The 14,320-nt window shown below is 40.2% G+C and overlaps 1 protein-coding gene across 1 annotated transcript; it reads right to left on the reverse strand.

Moving 5' to 3' along the window:
* Positions 1–1,193: 1,193 nt before the first annotated feature.
* LOC134744832 (oxygen-dependent coproporphyrinogen-III oxidase) lies at positions 1,194–14,040 on the reverse strand. The gene is given in 9 exon segments (XM_063678749.1): positions 1,194–1,419; positions 2,298–2,329; positions 2,332–2,463; positions 6,841–7,004; positions 7,790–7,916; positions 9,216–9,346; positions 10,942–11,099; positions 13,028–13,256; positions 13,870–14,040. Coding segments are annotated over 9 exon segments (1,173 nt in total). The 5' UTR covers positions 13,953–14,040; the 3' UTR covers positions 1,194–1,302.
* Positions 14,041–14,320: the final 280 nt, after the last annotated feature.

Here is a 14,320-nt window from a genome sequence, read left to right on the forward strand (position 1 = left end):
AACTTATTTAGGTAAGTAACGATAAATGTGTTACTTGATAGAAAGTGTTTAAATGTAAAGAAAATTTAAGGAAAATGTTTGTGCTACTGCTGTTTTTTTACTAGCCTATTAATCCTATTATGGTGTCCCACTGCTGGGCAAAGGCCTCTCCCCTTGTCTTCCACGACTCCCGATATAGTGCCTCCTCCGGTCAATTGTTGAGAAAGGTGTCTAGGTCGCCCGCCATCTCCGTTGGGCCTGCCGCATCCGCTCTCCTCTTCTGGCATCCACTTGGTCTCTGTCTACAGACAATCTGGATGCATACCGCAGACGTGACCGGCCCGGATGAATTGTCACTTTACAAGACCCTTTGTGTCCTTTTTTCTCATATACACATGAGTAATTAATGGAAAACGCCTTATCTTGGATCGACAGAGAGTTATTTGTGCCGTTCCAGGAACGGCACAAACCTACGACACTGTCTAGCGGCTAGAACTGTCTTCTTTTCAGATTACCTATTTATTTTCCAAAGTAAACAGCTAGGCCAGCCTGTGTTGTTGATATTTTGGTATCACGTCCTTAGTTGCCTATTCGAGTTCAGTTAATATTTAAATCAAGAAATAATTACATAACAATTGAAATATTTCCTTATTTTGATAAAGTGTTCTGTTTTCCGCTCCCTCCTAGTTTAGACGAGAGAAACCTAATTGTTCATTTTTTATTTTTTCAAATTGAAAAATATATTTGAACAATTAATAACTGGATTAAAAACTAAATTAATAACTAGCTTAAATCTAAAATATTTCTTAGCTTAAATAAATTTTAGATATGAAATTTTAATTTTGAAAAAATCCAGATAACTAAATTGGCAAGCCTTAAAAAGTTGTGATAGTTTAGACAGAGACCATTACAAGTATGTATTACAGTTTAAATAATAGTTTTCAATAGTGACAGTCGTGATAATAAGGTAACTTTCCAAATCCGTTTTTTAAAACTTTATACAGTCGATGATCGATTATTTAAACAATAGAACTTTGCACATCACTAGTCAGTGTTGTCATAACAAACTTTTATTTTATTTTCTGTACAGCAACATTATGCCCATGAGGTGGGCACAAAACAGGTGTCACAAAAAAAAAAAAAAACAATAACTCGCTTTCCGTGCGTGTTATGAAAGGAAAGGTGATTCGACTCGCATGAATGAAACACTAAAATAAAATAAACTTCGAAAATCACCATTTATTGGCGTAAAATGTATATTCCTTATAAAATACCAACGATTTCCTCCATTTTGTTCAACCCGGGTAAAACTATTAGTGCAATTTAGGCAGCACTTCTCGAAGATGATGTTTTTGAGACCCAATCAACGGGTTCTTTTAGAACTTTCAAGAGTTTAGCTTCTGGGGATTCAGGTGCCGGTTCGTGCATATACTCCCATTTCTGTAAAAAAACAAGGTAAGGGTGTAGAGGCCGAACTTTGTGCGTCTGTCGTAGATCATGTTGAATGGTACATTATGAATTTTATGAGATGATTTTTTCGGCTCGGGCCCTGATCTGCTCAACAAAAGCTTTTGTTTCGTTTATGCAGAGCGTTTACTTATGACGGCGTTTTTAGCATAAAGGAAACGATACCTTTTGTTTAACATTTGTACAAAACACTGTACAAAACTACTACCTAAGGGAAGAAAATAAATGTAGTATGGCTAAATTTAAAAATGAGTTAAAAAAAACGTTATTGGAAAAGATACCCTAATATTAAAACTGTAAACTATATTTGAATATACCTTAATTAGTTGTTAAAATAGTTTAAAAGGTGTAGTGACAATTAAACAAAAAGATAAAATAATATTTTTTTTTTTTTTAATAGTCATCATAAACTATCGCCATGCATGTTCGCTTTTCGGATAGTATCTAAGTTTAAGTTTAGTTTAAGTTTAGTTTTTTAAGTGCATAAATGTTTAAAATGTAAAAATGAGCGCTATCTCGCCAACAAACTGCAAACGCAGTTTGGCGAGGAATATAATTATAAGAAAATTGTTGTAATGTACATTGAGATAAAAAAAAAAAAAAACAGATTAGGGCCCCGAAAAAACATCTTTTAACATTCATACTATACCTAGTAGGATAAGTAGTAACATTTGTCATATAGTCCGACAAGAAATTGTAGAAAATAATTGAGGGCGCCATTTATTCCTACATAACTGTTACATTTTTGACGTAAAATGCTTAAATATGGCAACAATTTAGTATGGAATTTTTTTAGTTCCATTTTATTTGATTTCTACTATTCTATGTCGCACTATACGTCAGTAACTTACTGCATTGAGCGGTAGCGACATAAGTATGGACTTCTCGCGTTCGGCGTGTAGAGGCCGAACTTTGTGCCTCTGTCGTAGATCAGGTTGAACTCTACGTAACGCCCGCGGCGGAGTAACTGCCATTGGCGCTCGTAGTAACCGTAGGCGTCGTCTTTATGTTTCTGAACTGTAACAATTAAATTGATTGGACAAGATGGCATGACGGGTCGATCTTCCATAGAAATTTTGAATTTCGCACCTTTTTAAAGATAAAGATAGTCAATTATCCAAGTAGGTGATGCTTATGAACTTCAAATAAAGCTACTCCGGCTCTAACCCTCTTTTCTACTGGCAAATTGGTTTTGCCGAATCATCCATACAAATTACAGGCCTTACCTATGTATAGTAAAATTACCTAAACAAGTAAATGCTGTTTGTAGCTGGGTATGACCGCCTTAGCGCAAGAGGTCACGAAGGAAGGCGCGCTTCTGGTCGGGATAATCCACGTCATCAAAGATGCCCATGTAGCTGGGTATGACCGCCTCAGCGGGTAATGAACGAAAAGACTCGTTGCTGGCCGAGATTTGTCTATAGGTATTAGGTAAAAAAGGGACCCTATTACCTAGACTCCTCTGTCCGTCTGTCTGTCACCAGGCTGTGTTTCATGACTGATAGCTAGACAGTTGAAATCTTCACAGATGATGTGTTTCTGTTGCCGCTATAACAACAAATACTAAAAAGTACGGAACCTCGGTGGGCGAGTCGGACTCGCACTTGTCCGGTTTTTTTTTTGTATAGAGGAATGCTTTCTGGCATCCCATCTAACCGGGAAACTAACCTAAAGGCATGTAGCAGGGTATGACCGCCTCAGCGCAAAAGGGCACAAAGAAAGGCACAGGCGCGCTTGTGGTCAGGATAATCCCCGTCTTCAAAGAAGATACCCTTAATTTTGTCTTTGTTTACCTAAAGGCATGTCATGTAGCTGGGTATGACTGCCTCAGCGCAGGAGGTCACGAAGGCGAAGGCGCGCTTCTGGTCGGGATAATCCACGTCGTCAAAGAAGATACCCTTAATATTGTCTTTGTTTACCTAAAGGCATGTAGCTGGGTATGACCGCCTCAGCGCAGGAGGTCACGAAGGCGAAGGCGCGCTTCTGGTCGGGATAATCCACGTCGTCAAAGAAGATGATACCCTTAATATTGTCTTTGTTTACCTAAAGGCATGTAGCTGGGTATGACCGCCTCAGCGCAAAAGGGCACAAAGAAAGGCACAGGCGCGCTTCTGGTCAGGATAATCCCCGTCTTCAAAGAAGATACCCTTAATATTGTCTTTGTTTACCTAAAGGCATGTAGCTGAGTATGACCGCCTCAGCGCAGGAGGTCACGAAGGCGAAGGCGCGCTTCTAGTCGGGATAATCCACGTCCTCAAAGAAGATACCCTTAATATTGTCTTTGTTTACCTAAAGGCATGTAGCTGGTTATGACCGCCTCGGCGCAAAAGGGCACAAAGAAAGGCACAGGCGCGCTTCTGGTCAGGATAATCCTCGTCTTCAAAGAAGATACCCTTAATATTGTCTTTGTTTACCTAAAGGCATGTAGCTGGGTATGACCGCCTCAGCGCAAAAGGGCACAAAGAAAGGCACAGGAGCGCTTCTGGTCAGGATAATCCCCGTCTTCAAAGAAGATACCCTTAATATTGTCTTTGTTTACCTAAAGGCATGTAGCTGGGTATGACCGCCTCAGCGCAGGAGGTCACGAAGGCGAAGGCGCGCTTCTGGTCGGGATAATCCACGTCGTCAAAAAAGATACCCTTAATATTGTCTTTGTTTACCTAAAGGCATGTAGCTGGGTATGACCGCCTCGGCGCAAAAGGGCACAAAGAAAGGCACAGGCGCGCTTCTGGTCAGGATAATCCCCGTCTTCAAAGAAGATACCCTTAATATTGTCTTTGTTTACCTAAAGGCATGTAGCTGGGTATGACCGCCTCAGCGCAAAAGGGCACAAAGAAAGGCACAGGCGCGCTTCTGGTCAGGATAATCCCCGTCTTCAAAGAAGATACCCTTAATATTGTCTTTGTTTACCTAAAGGCATGTAGCTGGGTATGACCGCCTCAGCGCAAAAGGGCACAAAGAAAGGCACAGGAGCGCTTCTGGTCAGGATAATCCCCGTCTTCAAAGAAGATACCCTTAATATTGTCTTTGTTTACCTAAAGGCATGTAGCTGGGTATGACCGCCTCAGCGCAGGAGGTCACGAAGGCGAAGGCGCGCTTCTGGTCGGGATAATCCACGTCGTCAAAAAAGATACCCTTAATATTGTCTTTGTTTACCTAAAGGCATGTAGCTGGGTATGACCGCCTCGGCGCAAAAGGGCACAAAGAAAGGCACAGGCGCGCTTCTGGTCAGGATAATCCCCGTCTTCAAAGAAGATACCCTTAATATTGTCTTTGTTTACCTAAAGGCATGTAGCTGGGTATCACCGCCTCAGCGCAAAAGGGCACAAAGAAAGGCACAGGCGCGCTTCTGGTCAGGATAATCCCCGTCTTCAAAGAAGATACCCTTAATATTGTCTTTGTTTACCTAAAGGCATGTAGCTGGGTATGACCGCCTCGGCGCAAAAGGGCACAAAGAAAGGCACAGGCGCGCTTCTGGTCAGGATAATCCCCGTCTTCAAAGAAGATACCCTTAATATTGTCTTTGTTTACCTAAAGGCATGTAGCTGGGTATCACCGCCTCAGCGCAAAAGGGCACAAAGAAAGGCACAGGCGCGCTTCTGGTCAGGATAATCCCCGTCTTCAAAGAAGATACCCTTAATATTGTCTTTGTTTACCTAAAGGCATGTAGCTGGGTATGACCGCCTCGGCGCAAAAGGGCACAAAGAAAGGCACAGGCGCGCTTCTGGTCAGGATAATCCCCGTCTTCAAAGAAGATACCCTTAATATTGTCTTTGTTTACCTAAAGGCATGTAGCTGGGTATCACCGCCTCAGCGCAAAAGGGCACAAAGAAAGGCACAGGCGCGCTTCTGGTCAGGATAATCCCCGTCTTCAAAGAAGATACCCTTAATATTGTCTTTGTTTACCTAAAGGCATGTAGCTGAGTATGACCGCCTCAGCGCAGGAGGTCACGAAGGCGAAGGCGCGCTTCTAGTCGGGATAATCCACGTCCTCAAAGAAGATACCCTTAATATTGTCTTTGTTTACCTAAAGGCATGTAGCTGGTTATGACCGCCTCGGCGCAAAAGGGCACAAAGAAAGGCACAGGCGCGCTTCTGGTCAGGATAATCCCCGTCTTCAAAGAAGATACCCTTAATATTGTCTTTGTTTACCTAAAGGCATGTAGCTGGGTATGACCGCCTCAGCGCAAAAGGGCACAAAGAAAGGCACAGGAGCGCTTCTGGTCAGGATAATCCCCGTCTTCAAAGAAGATACCCTTAATATTGTCTTTGTTTACCTAAAGGCATGTAGCTGGGTATGACCGCCTCAGCGCAGGAGGTCACGAAGGCGAAGGCGCGCTTCTGGTCGGGATAATCCACGTCGTCAAAAAAGATACCCTTAATATTGTCTTTGTTTACCTAAAGGCATGTAGCTGGGTATGACCGCCTCGGCGCAAAAGGGCACAAAGAAAGGCACAGGCGCGCTTCTGGTCAGGATAATCCCCGTCTTCAAAGAAGATACCCTTAATATTGTCTTTGTTTACCTAAAGGCATGTAGCTGGGTATGACCGCCTCAGCGCAAAAGGGCACAAAGAAAGGCACAGGCGCGCTTCTGGTCAGGATAATCCCCGTCTTCAAAGAAGATACCCTTAATATTGTCTTTGTTTACCTAAAGGCATGTAGCTGGGTATGACCGCCTCAGCGCAAAAGGGCACAAAGAAAGGCACAGGAGCGCTTCTGGTCAGGATAATCCCCGTCTTCAAAGAAGATACCCTTAATATTGTCTTTGTTTACCTAAAGGCATGTAGCTGGGTATGACCGCCTCAGCGCAGGAGGTCACGAAGGCGAAGGCGCGCTTCTGGTCGGGATAATCCACGTCGTCAAAAAAGATACCCTTAATATTGTCTTTGTTTACCTAAAGGCATGTAGCTGGGTATGACCGCCTCGGCGCAAAAGGGCACAAAGAAAGGCACAGGCGCGCTTCTGGTCAGGATAATCCCCGTCTTCAAAGAAGATACCCTTAATATTGTCTTTGTTTACCTAAAGGCATGTAGCTGGGTATCACCGCCTCAGCGCAAAAGGGCACAAAGAAAGGCACAGGCGCGCTTCTGGTCAGGATAATCCCCGTCTTCAAAGAAGATACCCTTAATATTGTCTTTGTTTACCTAAAGGCATGTAGCTGGGTATGACCGCCTCGGCGCAAAAGGGCACAAAGAAAGGCACAGGCGCGCTTCTGGTCAGGATAATCCCCGTCTTCAAAGAAGATACCCTTAATATTGTCTTTGTTTACCTAAAGGCATGTAGCTGGGTATCACCGCCTCAGCGCAAAAGGGCACAAAGAAAGGCACAGGCGCGCTTCTGGTCAGGATAATCCCCGTCTTCAAAGAAGATACCCTTAATATTGTCTTTGTTTACCTAAAGGCATGTAGCTGGGTATGACCGCCTCAGCGCAGGAGGTCACGAAGGCGAAGGCGCGCTGCTGGTCGGGATAATCCACGTCGTCAAAGAAGATGCCGCCGACGCCGCGCCGCTCGCCGCGGTGCGGGATGTTGAAGTAGTCGTCGCACCATTTCTTGAATCTAAAAGAAAAAAATATAATTTTAAATTTAATTTTGTTCCGAAGTTTTAGATATTGTGCCTCAAATAGCTGTGATAGATAAAGTATGGTCTGGTCTAAACAATTTGTGAATAGAATAACGTGCGATGGTAAAAATGTGTATGGAAGTTAAACCTTTCGCGCCGAATTTTCGCACTGATAAAAGTGGTTTGCCAGCATACAGTGTTACTATTCAAGATTTCATCCTAGAAACACGGTGAATTCACATTACATCAAGACATACAAATTATTTTAATATTAAATTTTAGCCGTTTATGCAAACTCCCATTTAAACTAAATAAAAAGATTTTTCAAGTCGAAAAACGAGAAAATAAAAAATAAAAACCGATAAGTTGAGAACCCCCCTTTTTTCCCAGGCGAAGCCCCAAACGCGAGTGTGGAGTCTAGTTCGCTAACCAGCGAAATCGACTCCACACTCGCGTTCGCGGCTTCGCGCCGCGTAGTCTGGAGCGGGCTTTAGATATAAAATTTGTGCCGCCCTCCAATGAGGGCTAACGCGTATGAATTCGCCGCTAGGAGCGCTAGTGTAGATGGTGGTCTTTTCCATAGTTCGAAATGTCAAATGTCACTTGTCACTTTAATGACTGACAGCTTTTCTATAGTCTTTTGGACCACCATCAACAGAGGCGCCAACTGTGAGCAAAAAAACGATAGCCCTCATTCTGGACTCTGGAGATTAGGTTGGAAAAAGCAGACACTAGGCTTGTTTACGATGCAATGGTGAAATACGAAGTTAATTCAACTTACTTAGCGTAATATGAAGAGTCGTGTTCATCGCAAGCCGCCTTGAGAGTGAGATGGAAATGTCTTGCGTCCTGCTCGTTCAGGTAATATGGCGTGAGATCCGTTCCACCGCCGAACCACCATTGTACTCCTGCGCAAATACAGGTATCGCTCACTTTTCACGAGTTTAAAATATACATTTCAATGATGGTTCAAAGATTATAGGAGCATTATTTTTAAATCACCTAATTTTTTTCTAGGGATATTACGATATAATCATGTTAGCAACACACCATTTTATTTTTTTAATTATATAGAATTAAATTTAAACTATCGTGAGACATATTAACTTAACTAACTTAGCGGTTTAACTCATGTATTTTTAGTCACTCGCACGACAACACATGCGCGCGAAACATGTCGCGCGAGTGACTAAAAATACGTGAGTGAGACCGCAAAGTTAGTTAAATTATTTAGAATTTTAAAGATTTTTCTTGGAATGTTCAAAACAGGTATCTCGGCTTGGTGCTAATTAATCGAACTCGCACACCAAGCATTTGTGGACCTAGTGAACCCCCTTCCTCCTTAACTGGCAGACATTAACCATATTTTTAATTAGTAATTAAAGAGAAATAGAACAGTTTTAAGTTAGACGACATTACGTCCTGCAAGGTGCTCCGAAACTTAATTAACAGCATGGAACTGCACAACATCCAGTTAAGGAAACTGTGGCTATCGGACCAGAATTAACTGTTTGTGACTATGGATGTATATTTATTTTATTAAACGTAAGTATTATATATATTTGTTATACTGTTACTTCAAATTTTTATCTTATTTTATTTATTTTCGCCCTCTTTTATAAATTTACTGACTTTCCTCTAGTCTATTGTACGCAGTGCTATATTTGTCTACCGTTCTTCATCAATTCTCATCTACTCAAAGGTTAACTGGAAGAAATCCCTTAAAGGGATAAGTTCGCCTTTGTACTGCCTATTTCTGTGCCATATTTGTGTTCTATGTCTTTGTACAATAAAGAGTTTATACATACATACATACATCCTCAACCGCATCATTTTTCCGTCGAACAGATCTCGCCGGCGCTCCTACCTGCAGCTTTTAAACAGCGCAGGCCCGCGTGCTACCACCGTACTCACCCTTGTGCGATATGATCAGCTCGTTGAACGGGTTTCTGAGTAACGATCTACAAGTAGATTTATTTACTGATTCCTGGTCTAAGCTAGCGTCCAGGTGCCTCTCTTACTGTGAGAATATGAACGAGTGAAAGAGCTGATGAATAATTTTTGCACTGTTACTTTTGTATAAGTGCGTTAATATTACGTAAATTGCAAGTGTAATTGGTGTAAACCGTTCTTGTAAATAAATAAAATAATAAATAATAATAATAGACTGCAAAAATTTTTTTTTTTTAATTGAATTTAAAACGTACCATTTTTGTCCTCGACCTCAAAGTATCTGTAGTTAAAATGTATGGTGGGCACCATGGGATTTCTGGGGTGAATGACCGCGCTCACTCCCGCTGCGAAAAATGGTAGCTCGGAGTTTTCCAGATTTTTACCCCTGGACACAAAAAAACACATTTTTTTCTTAAACATGCTCGAAAATTACATTACGGTTTGGAAATAGACAAAGGATTACTGAGACGCGTCAAGTAGTGCAAATTATTGTAGTCACTGATTTGACAACTGGGTTGGCCTAAAGCAAAGGGGGTGCAAAAAAAGACTTAGATTTTTTTTAGTAGGTACAATAACATGTCTGTTCTGGGTCTGTTTGATCGCGATCATCGCGGTCAACCTAACACACTCCTCCTCGCTTCGCTCGTCGTAGCACCTATCTTGTCTCTGTTACTTAAATTTACTGTTCCAAATGATTGCTTTTAATCTGTCAAGTAGTGGTTTCAACTTGCGGGTCAAATATCTCGGCCATTTTTGATTTTAGAGAAAAGTTTTTCCTACAAAACATGCTTATTTTAGCGTATTCTCTACGATAACACAATAAAAAACAGGTGTCATAATAACATCACTTACGATGAAATTTTTTCTAAGTGTCGGCATCCCCTTTGCTTTAGTCCAACCGACAACTGAAGTAGATAGTAATGTAAACAATAGTATATGTTCATACTATTGGGCAGCTGCCAACTGTCAAATAAGCAATGTATTCCACACCCAAAAGGGCAAAACCACAGTCATACACGGAGCGAATAGTTTATTAGTTTATAGTAGGCATTACTATAGTTGGTCAAGCAAATTTTGCCAGTACAAAATTTGCAAAGTTAAAAAATGTAGACGCGAATGGATACCGTCCCATAGAAAATTAAATTTGAATTTCGCGCCTTTTTCTACTGACAAGATTTGCTTGAACAACTATAAATAATCGCACTTATAGTCCGACAAGAAATTGTAGAAAATTATTGAGGGCGCCACTTCCTACGTAACTGTCACATTTTTGACGTAAAATGCTTAAACGTGGCAACAATTTAGTATGGAATTTTTTTAGTTCCATTTTATTTAATTTCTACTATTTTATGTCGCACTATAAATCCGCTTTGAGAAAACTAAACCAAGTTTTCTCATAAAATTAAATACATTTCTCAGTCTTATTCAATTTTCAACCAACCATATCTTTTGACGACCGGTCTGGCCTAGTGGGTAGTGACCCTGCCTGTGAAGCCGATGGTCCTGGGTTCGAATCCCGGTAAGGGCATTTATTTGTGTGATGAGCACAGATATTTGCTCCTGAGTCATGGGTGTTTTCTATGTATTTAAGTATTTATATATTATATTTATCGTTGTCTGAGTGCCCATAACACAAGCCTCCTTGGGCTTACCGTGGGACTTAGTCAATCTGTGTAAGAATGTCCTATAATATTTATTATTTATTTATTTATAAAAATAAAAAAAAATATATATCTTTAAATAAGGTTCAAAGTTAAAGCAGCGGATTAGGTACGTCTAATTTTTTAACAATAAAGGATTTGCCACACTGGATGCGTTCTGCGGGAAGCGGTCAGGTCAAACTTTAACTTCAAAGGTTGCTGTCAATGTTGTTCATACATAATGCGGGTTTAACCTGACCGCTGTCCGCAGAACGCATCCAGTGTGGCAAATCCTTGAATATTCTATTTTAAGTTTTATTTTCTGAAGTTAATTTCAAACCTGCTCCTCATCTGTTGCACAGCCGCAGGCGGCAGGGTCCCAGAGACCACGGATATGTTAACACCGGCCTTCTCAAACACGCGTCCGTCTTGTAAAACGCAGGTAATGCCACCGCCGCCCTCCGGCCGCTCCCATCGGTCAACTTTGAATTGTGCTTCCTGAAAGTAATAGAACATTAGACTTTAATTTTTTTATTTATTTATATGTGCCATTTTCAATGAAAAGGGTACTTATTGTCGCTTGTCAGTAAGGCGCTATTTCTATATAGCTTCAATTAGAAATCAACCTTATCAACAAGCGACAATGTGGTACCTTTTGGTTGAAAAGGTCACATTTATATTTTTAGATTAGCTGTGTGGGCGCGTTGCGTTTATAAGATAACTTTACAAGTGTGAGTGTTGGTGGCGTTTGTCGCTAATGTCGATGTAAGATTTGCCGGGCTAGTACATGATTGGCGTGACAGTATCTCGCCCGCGAGATAGACTACCCGTCCCTCTTTAATTAATACAGTTTTAAAAAGACGGGTCGCGAGATAGACTACCCGTCGATCATGTGCTAGGCCTACTGGGAAGTGTTCGGTGTTAAAAACGGTTAATATAGTTCGTCAAACCAAATTGTCGGTAAATAAGAACAAATAACTATACTCATCCTAGTACTAGTGTAAGACAAAGATAGTATGATTCTCTCTGTCTATGTTTGAAATGAGACAGTCCTTTGACAAACTATATCTACCACAAAGGCAGGGAAACAGAAAATCGTTAGCCGAGTGTGATAGAGTCTGGCTAATGAAAGTTGAACCTGGAAAAACGTGGCAATTTCAAAAAATCTGTAGCAGGCGGCTGTTTGATTACAAGGATTGGATAATTTATATACTTTTTATGATTTCTAGAATACGAAAATTATAAAAAGTATAAAAGTAATGCAATCCTTGTAATCAAAGAGCCGCCTGCTACAGACTTTTAGAAATTGCCACGTTTTTTCAGGTTCAACTTTCATTAGCCAGACTCTATCAAGGGGGTGACGAAGCAAGGTCGTTTAGAAACACCAGGCTGACATTTACTGTTTATTTATGCAAAATCCGTTGAAAATATTAGGCTAAAAATTGGCATACAAACAGCTTATACCTGAGGCAGCTTAACCACTTCTATGTGGGAGGCTGACCCTTAGTAAAATTTAACATGCTTTAGCTAATAAAATAAAATAAAAAACATTTTTTATAGAAGATGTCCATGTCACAATTTGTTATGATCAGCAAGCTGGAATGATATGATTATAATTATAGGGAATACTAGTTTAAAATCGTACCGGCCATGTGATACACAATTCTTCCTCAAAATCGGATTCTTCTACTTTTTCGTCCACCCATGCCTACGGATGAATACACATTACTGGCATCATCAGTATTAACGAAGTATTAGGTCATGCAGTATAAGTAGATGTAAATCGAAAATAAACTGGAGTTCAAAAATTGAGGGAGACGGTCAAAAGACTGCACAAAGAAATCTTTCTTCAAGACAGCAGGGTTATTGCAAAGCAGTTTTTCACAGATCAGTCAATCAACTTCACGTTAGTTATCTATTAAATTTCAACTGTCCTTATGCTGAGTTACTATGATTTTTGTTTATGTTCTTAATCCTTGTACGACATACTATAATTACAATTGTAATTGTAGATTATGTAGGTACTATTATAAGCTTATCAACAACTGACCTTATCCAACTAGGGAACAAATCAAATTATAAGAGTTTTGAATGATTCATGGTTAGTTTCACTTTCACAGACTTATGGCGACCGGTGGTAACAACCAAGCATGGTCTACACAACTTTAACACCCACCCGCTATCTTTACTCACTCGTGAACAAGATGCATGTAACTGCGTCGAAATATCGGGAGCTCAAAAACAATACAAAAGGTAATCACGGTCTATATCCCGGTCAATATAAGTCTAGTGAAATCAAATTATTTTAATGAAATATTTTGATTTGTGTTTCTAAGTAGTCACACTATAAAATAAATTATAAATATAAATTATAAACTGATCACTTTTTCTTTAGTGTATGATATCTATTTCAGTTTATAACTGACCTTATCTTCTTCACTCTCCAAAGCCCTACAGAACTCCGCCTGTATCCTCATGATGAGCATCTCCATCTGTGCCTTCATGGTGTCAGCGTTCCTTTCCAACTCCTCAACCGGAGTGACCGGTTCTGCCATGTAGTTCGTGAGTTGGAGGAGCTCTTTACATTGGATTTGGTTGTTTTTGTGCTGGGTGTAGGCTATGTAGCCAGCGCCGAGGATCGCTGCGCAGTATGATCTGGAAATATAATGAAATGTCTTTGATGTCATGTATACAGGACAAGGCATATGAAAGATTAATATATTATTTATATTTTCATTTTATTTCCTTAAGCTGCTAAACAATGAAATCAACATTCACTCTCATGATGAGAAAATGAGATGAGTCTCATCCCATTTTCTCTTAACACATGATGTGATCTAGGTAATATTTGGCAAAATACACTATTACTGTGTAAAGTAGTGAACCTAAGCCTTCTTTTCCCATGACCACAAGACCAAGGATGATTGCTGGTCATTAAAAAAAAAAGATTAAATAGTTAAAAAGTGAAAAAATTGTTTGTGTATAAAGAAACTTGCCCAAGTTATCGGCATTAATGCTGTTATCTGATAATCAATACCCACTTATCAAAATAATTTTAAAGTCAGAATGACGAACCGGTTTCAATGCCATTACGACTAGAAAGTGATTTAACCGAGGAATATGCAAATCTATTGGAATAGAGGCACCACGATACATAAATCACGTAGGCACCTGAACAATGAAGCTATTCTCACAATTCTTTACCGCTATGAAGATAAAAATGTTTACAAAACATTAAAAAGAACGCAAACAATATTGAATCACTCACTTGATAGGTCGGTCGCGGAACTTTTTATAACTGCCCACATAACTGAGTGTACCGAGACTTCTAGTCACAATTTTGAAAAACATTTTGCTGTAATTTGGAATAAAATTCACAGATTATGGTGGCGTACTACAATACAATGAATGAATAAAGATATCGCCATAATATCGCGTTATAGCGCCTGGCTGACAAGTGACAGTGATAAATGAGTGACATATGGCTTTGACAGCTGTCAGTGGTTTCTTTTTCGTCTCGTTAATGCGGAGCCAAATAATGCACGACCCAATCTGTTCTGCAGTCGCAGTGAAACAAGGACGCTGTTTATGTGGTAAAACCTTGGAGGATATAACCAAACGGAGTACCCATCCCCTCTTTCAAAATTCTATGATCAATGGTCATACACATTGTATGGACAGACGTTTATCTGACATGGCTATTTTTACGTTACGTATAT

This window comes from Cydia strobilella, chromosome 10 (assembly GCF_947568885.1).
Source record: "Cydia strobilella chromosome 10, ilCydStro3.1, whole genome shotgun sequence".
Lineage (NCBI taxonomy): Eukaryota > Metazoa > Arthropoda > Insecta > Lepidoptera > Tortricidae > Cydia > Cydia strobilella.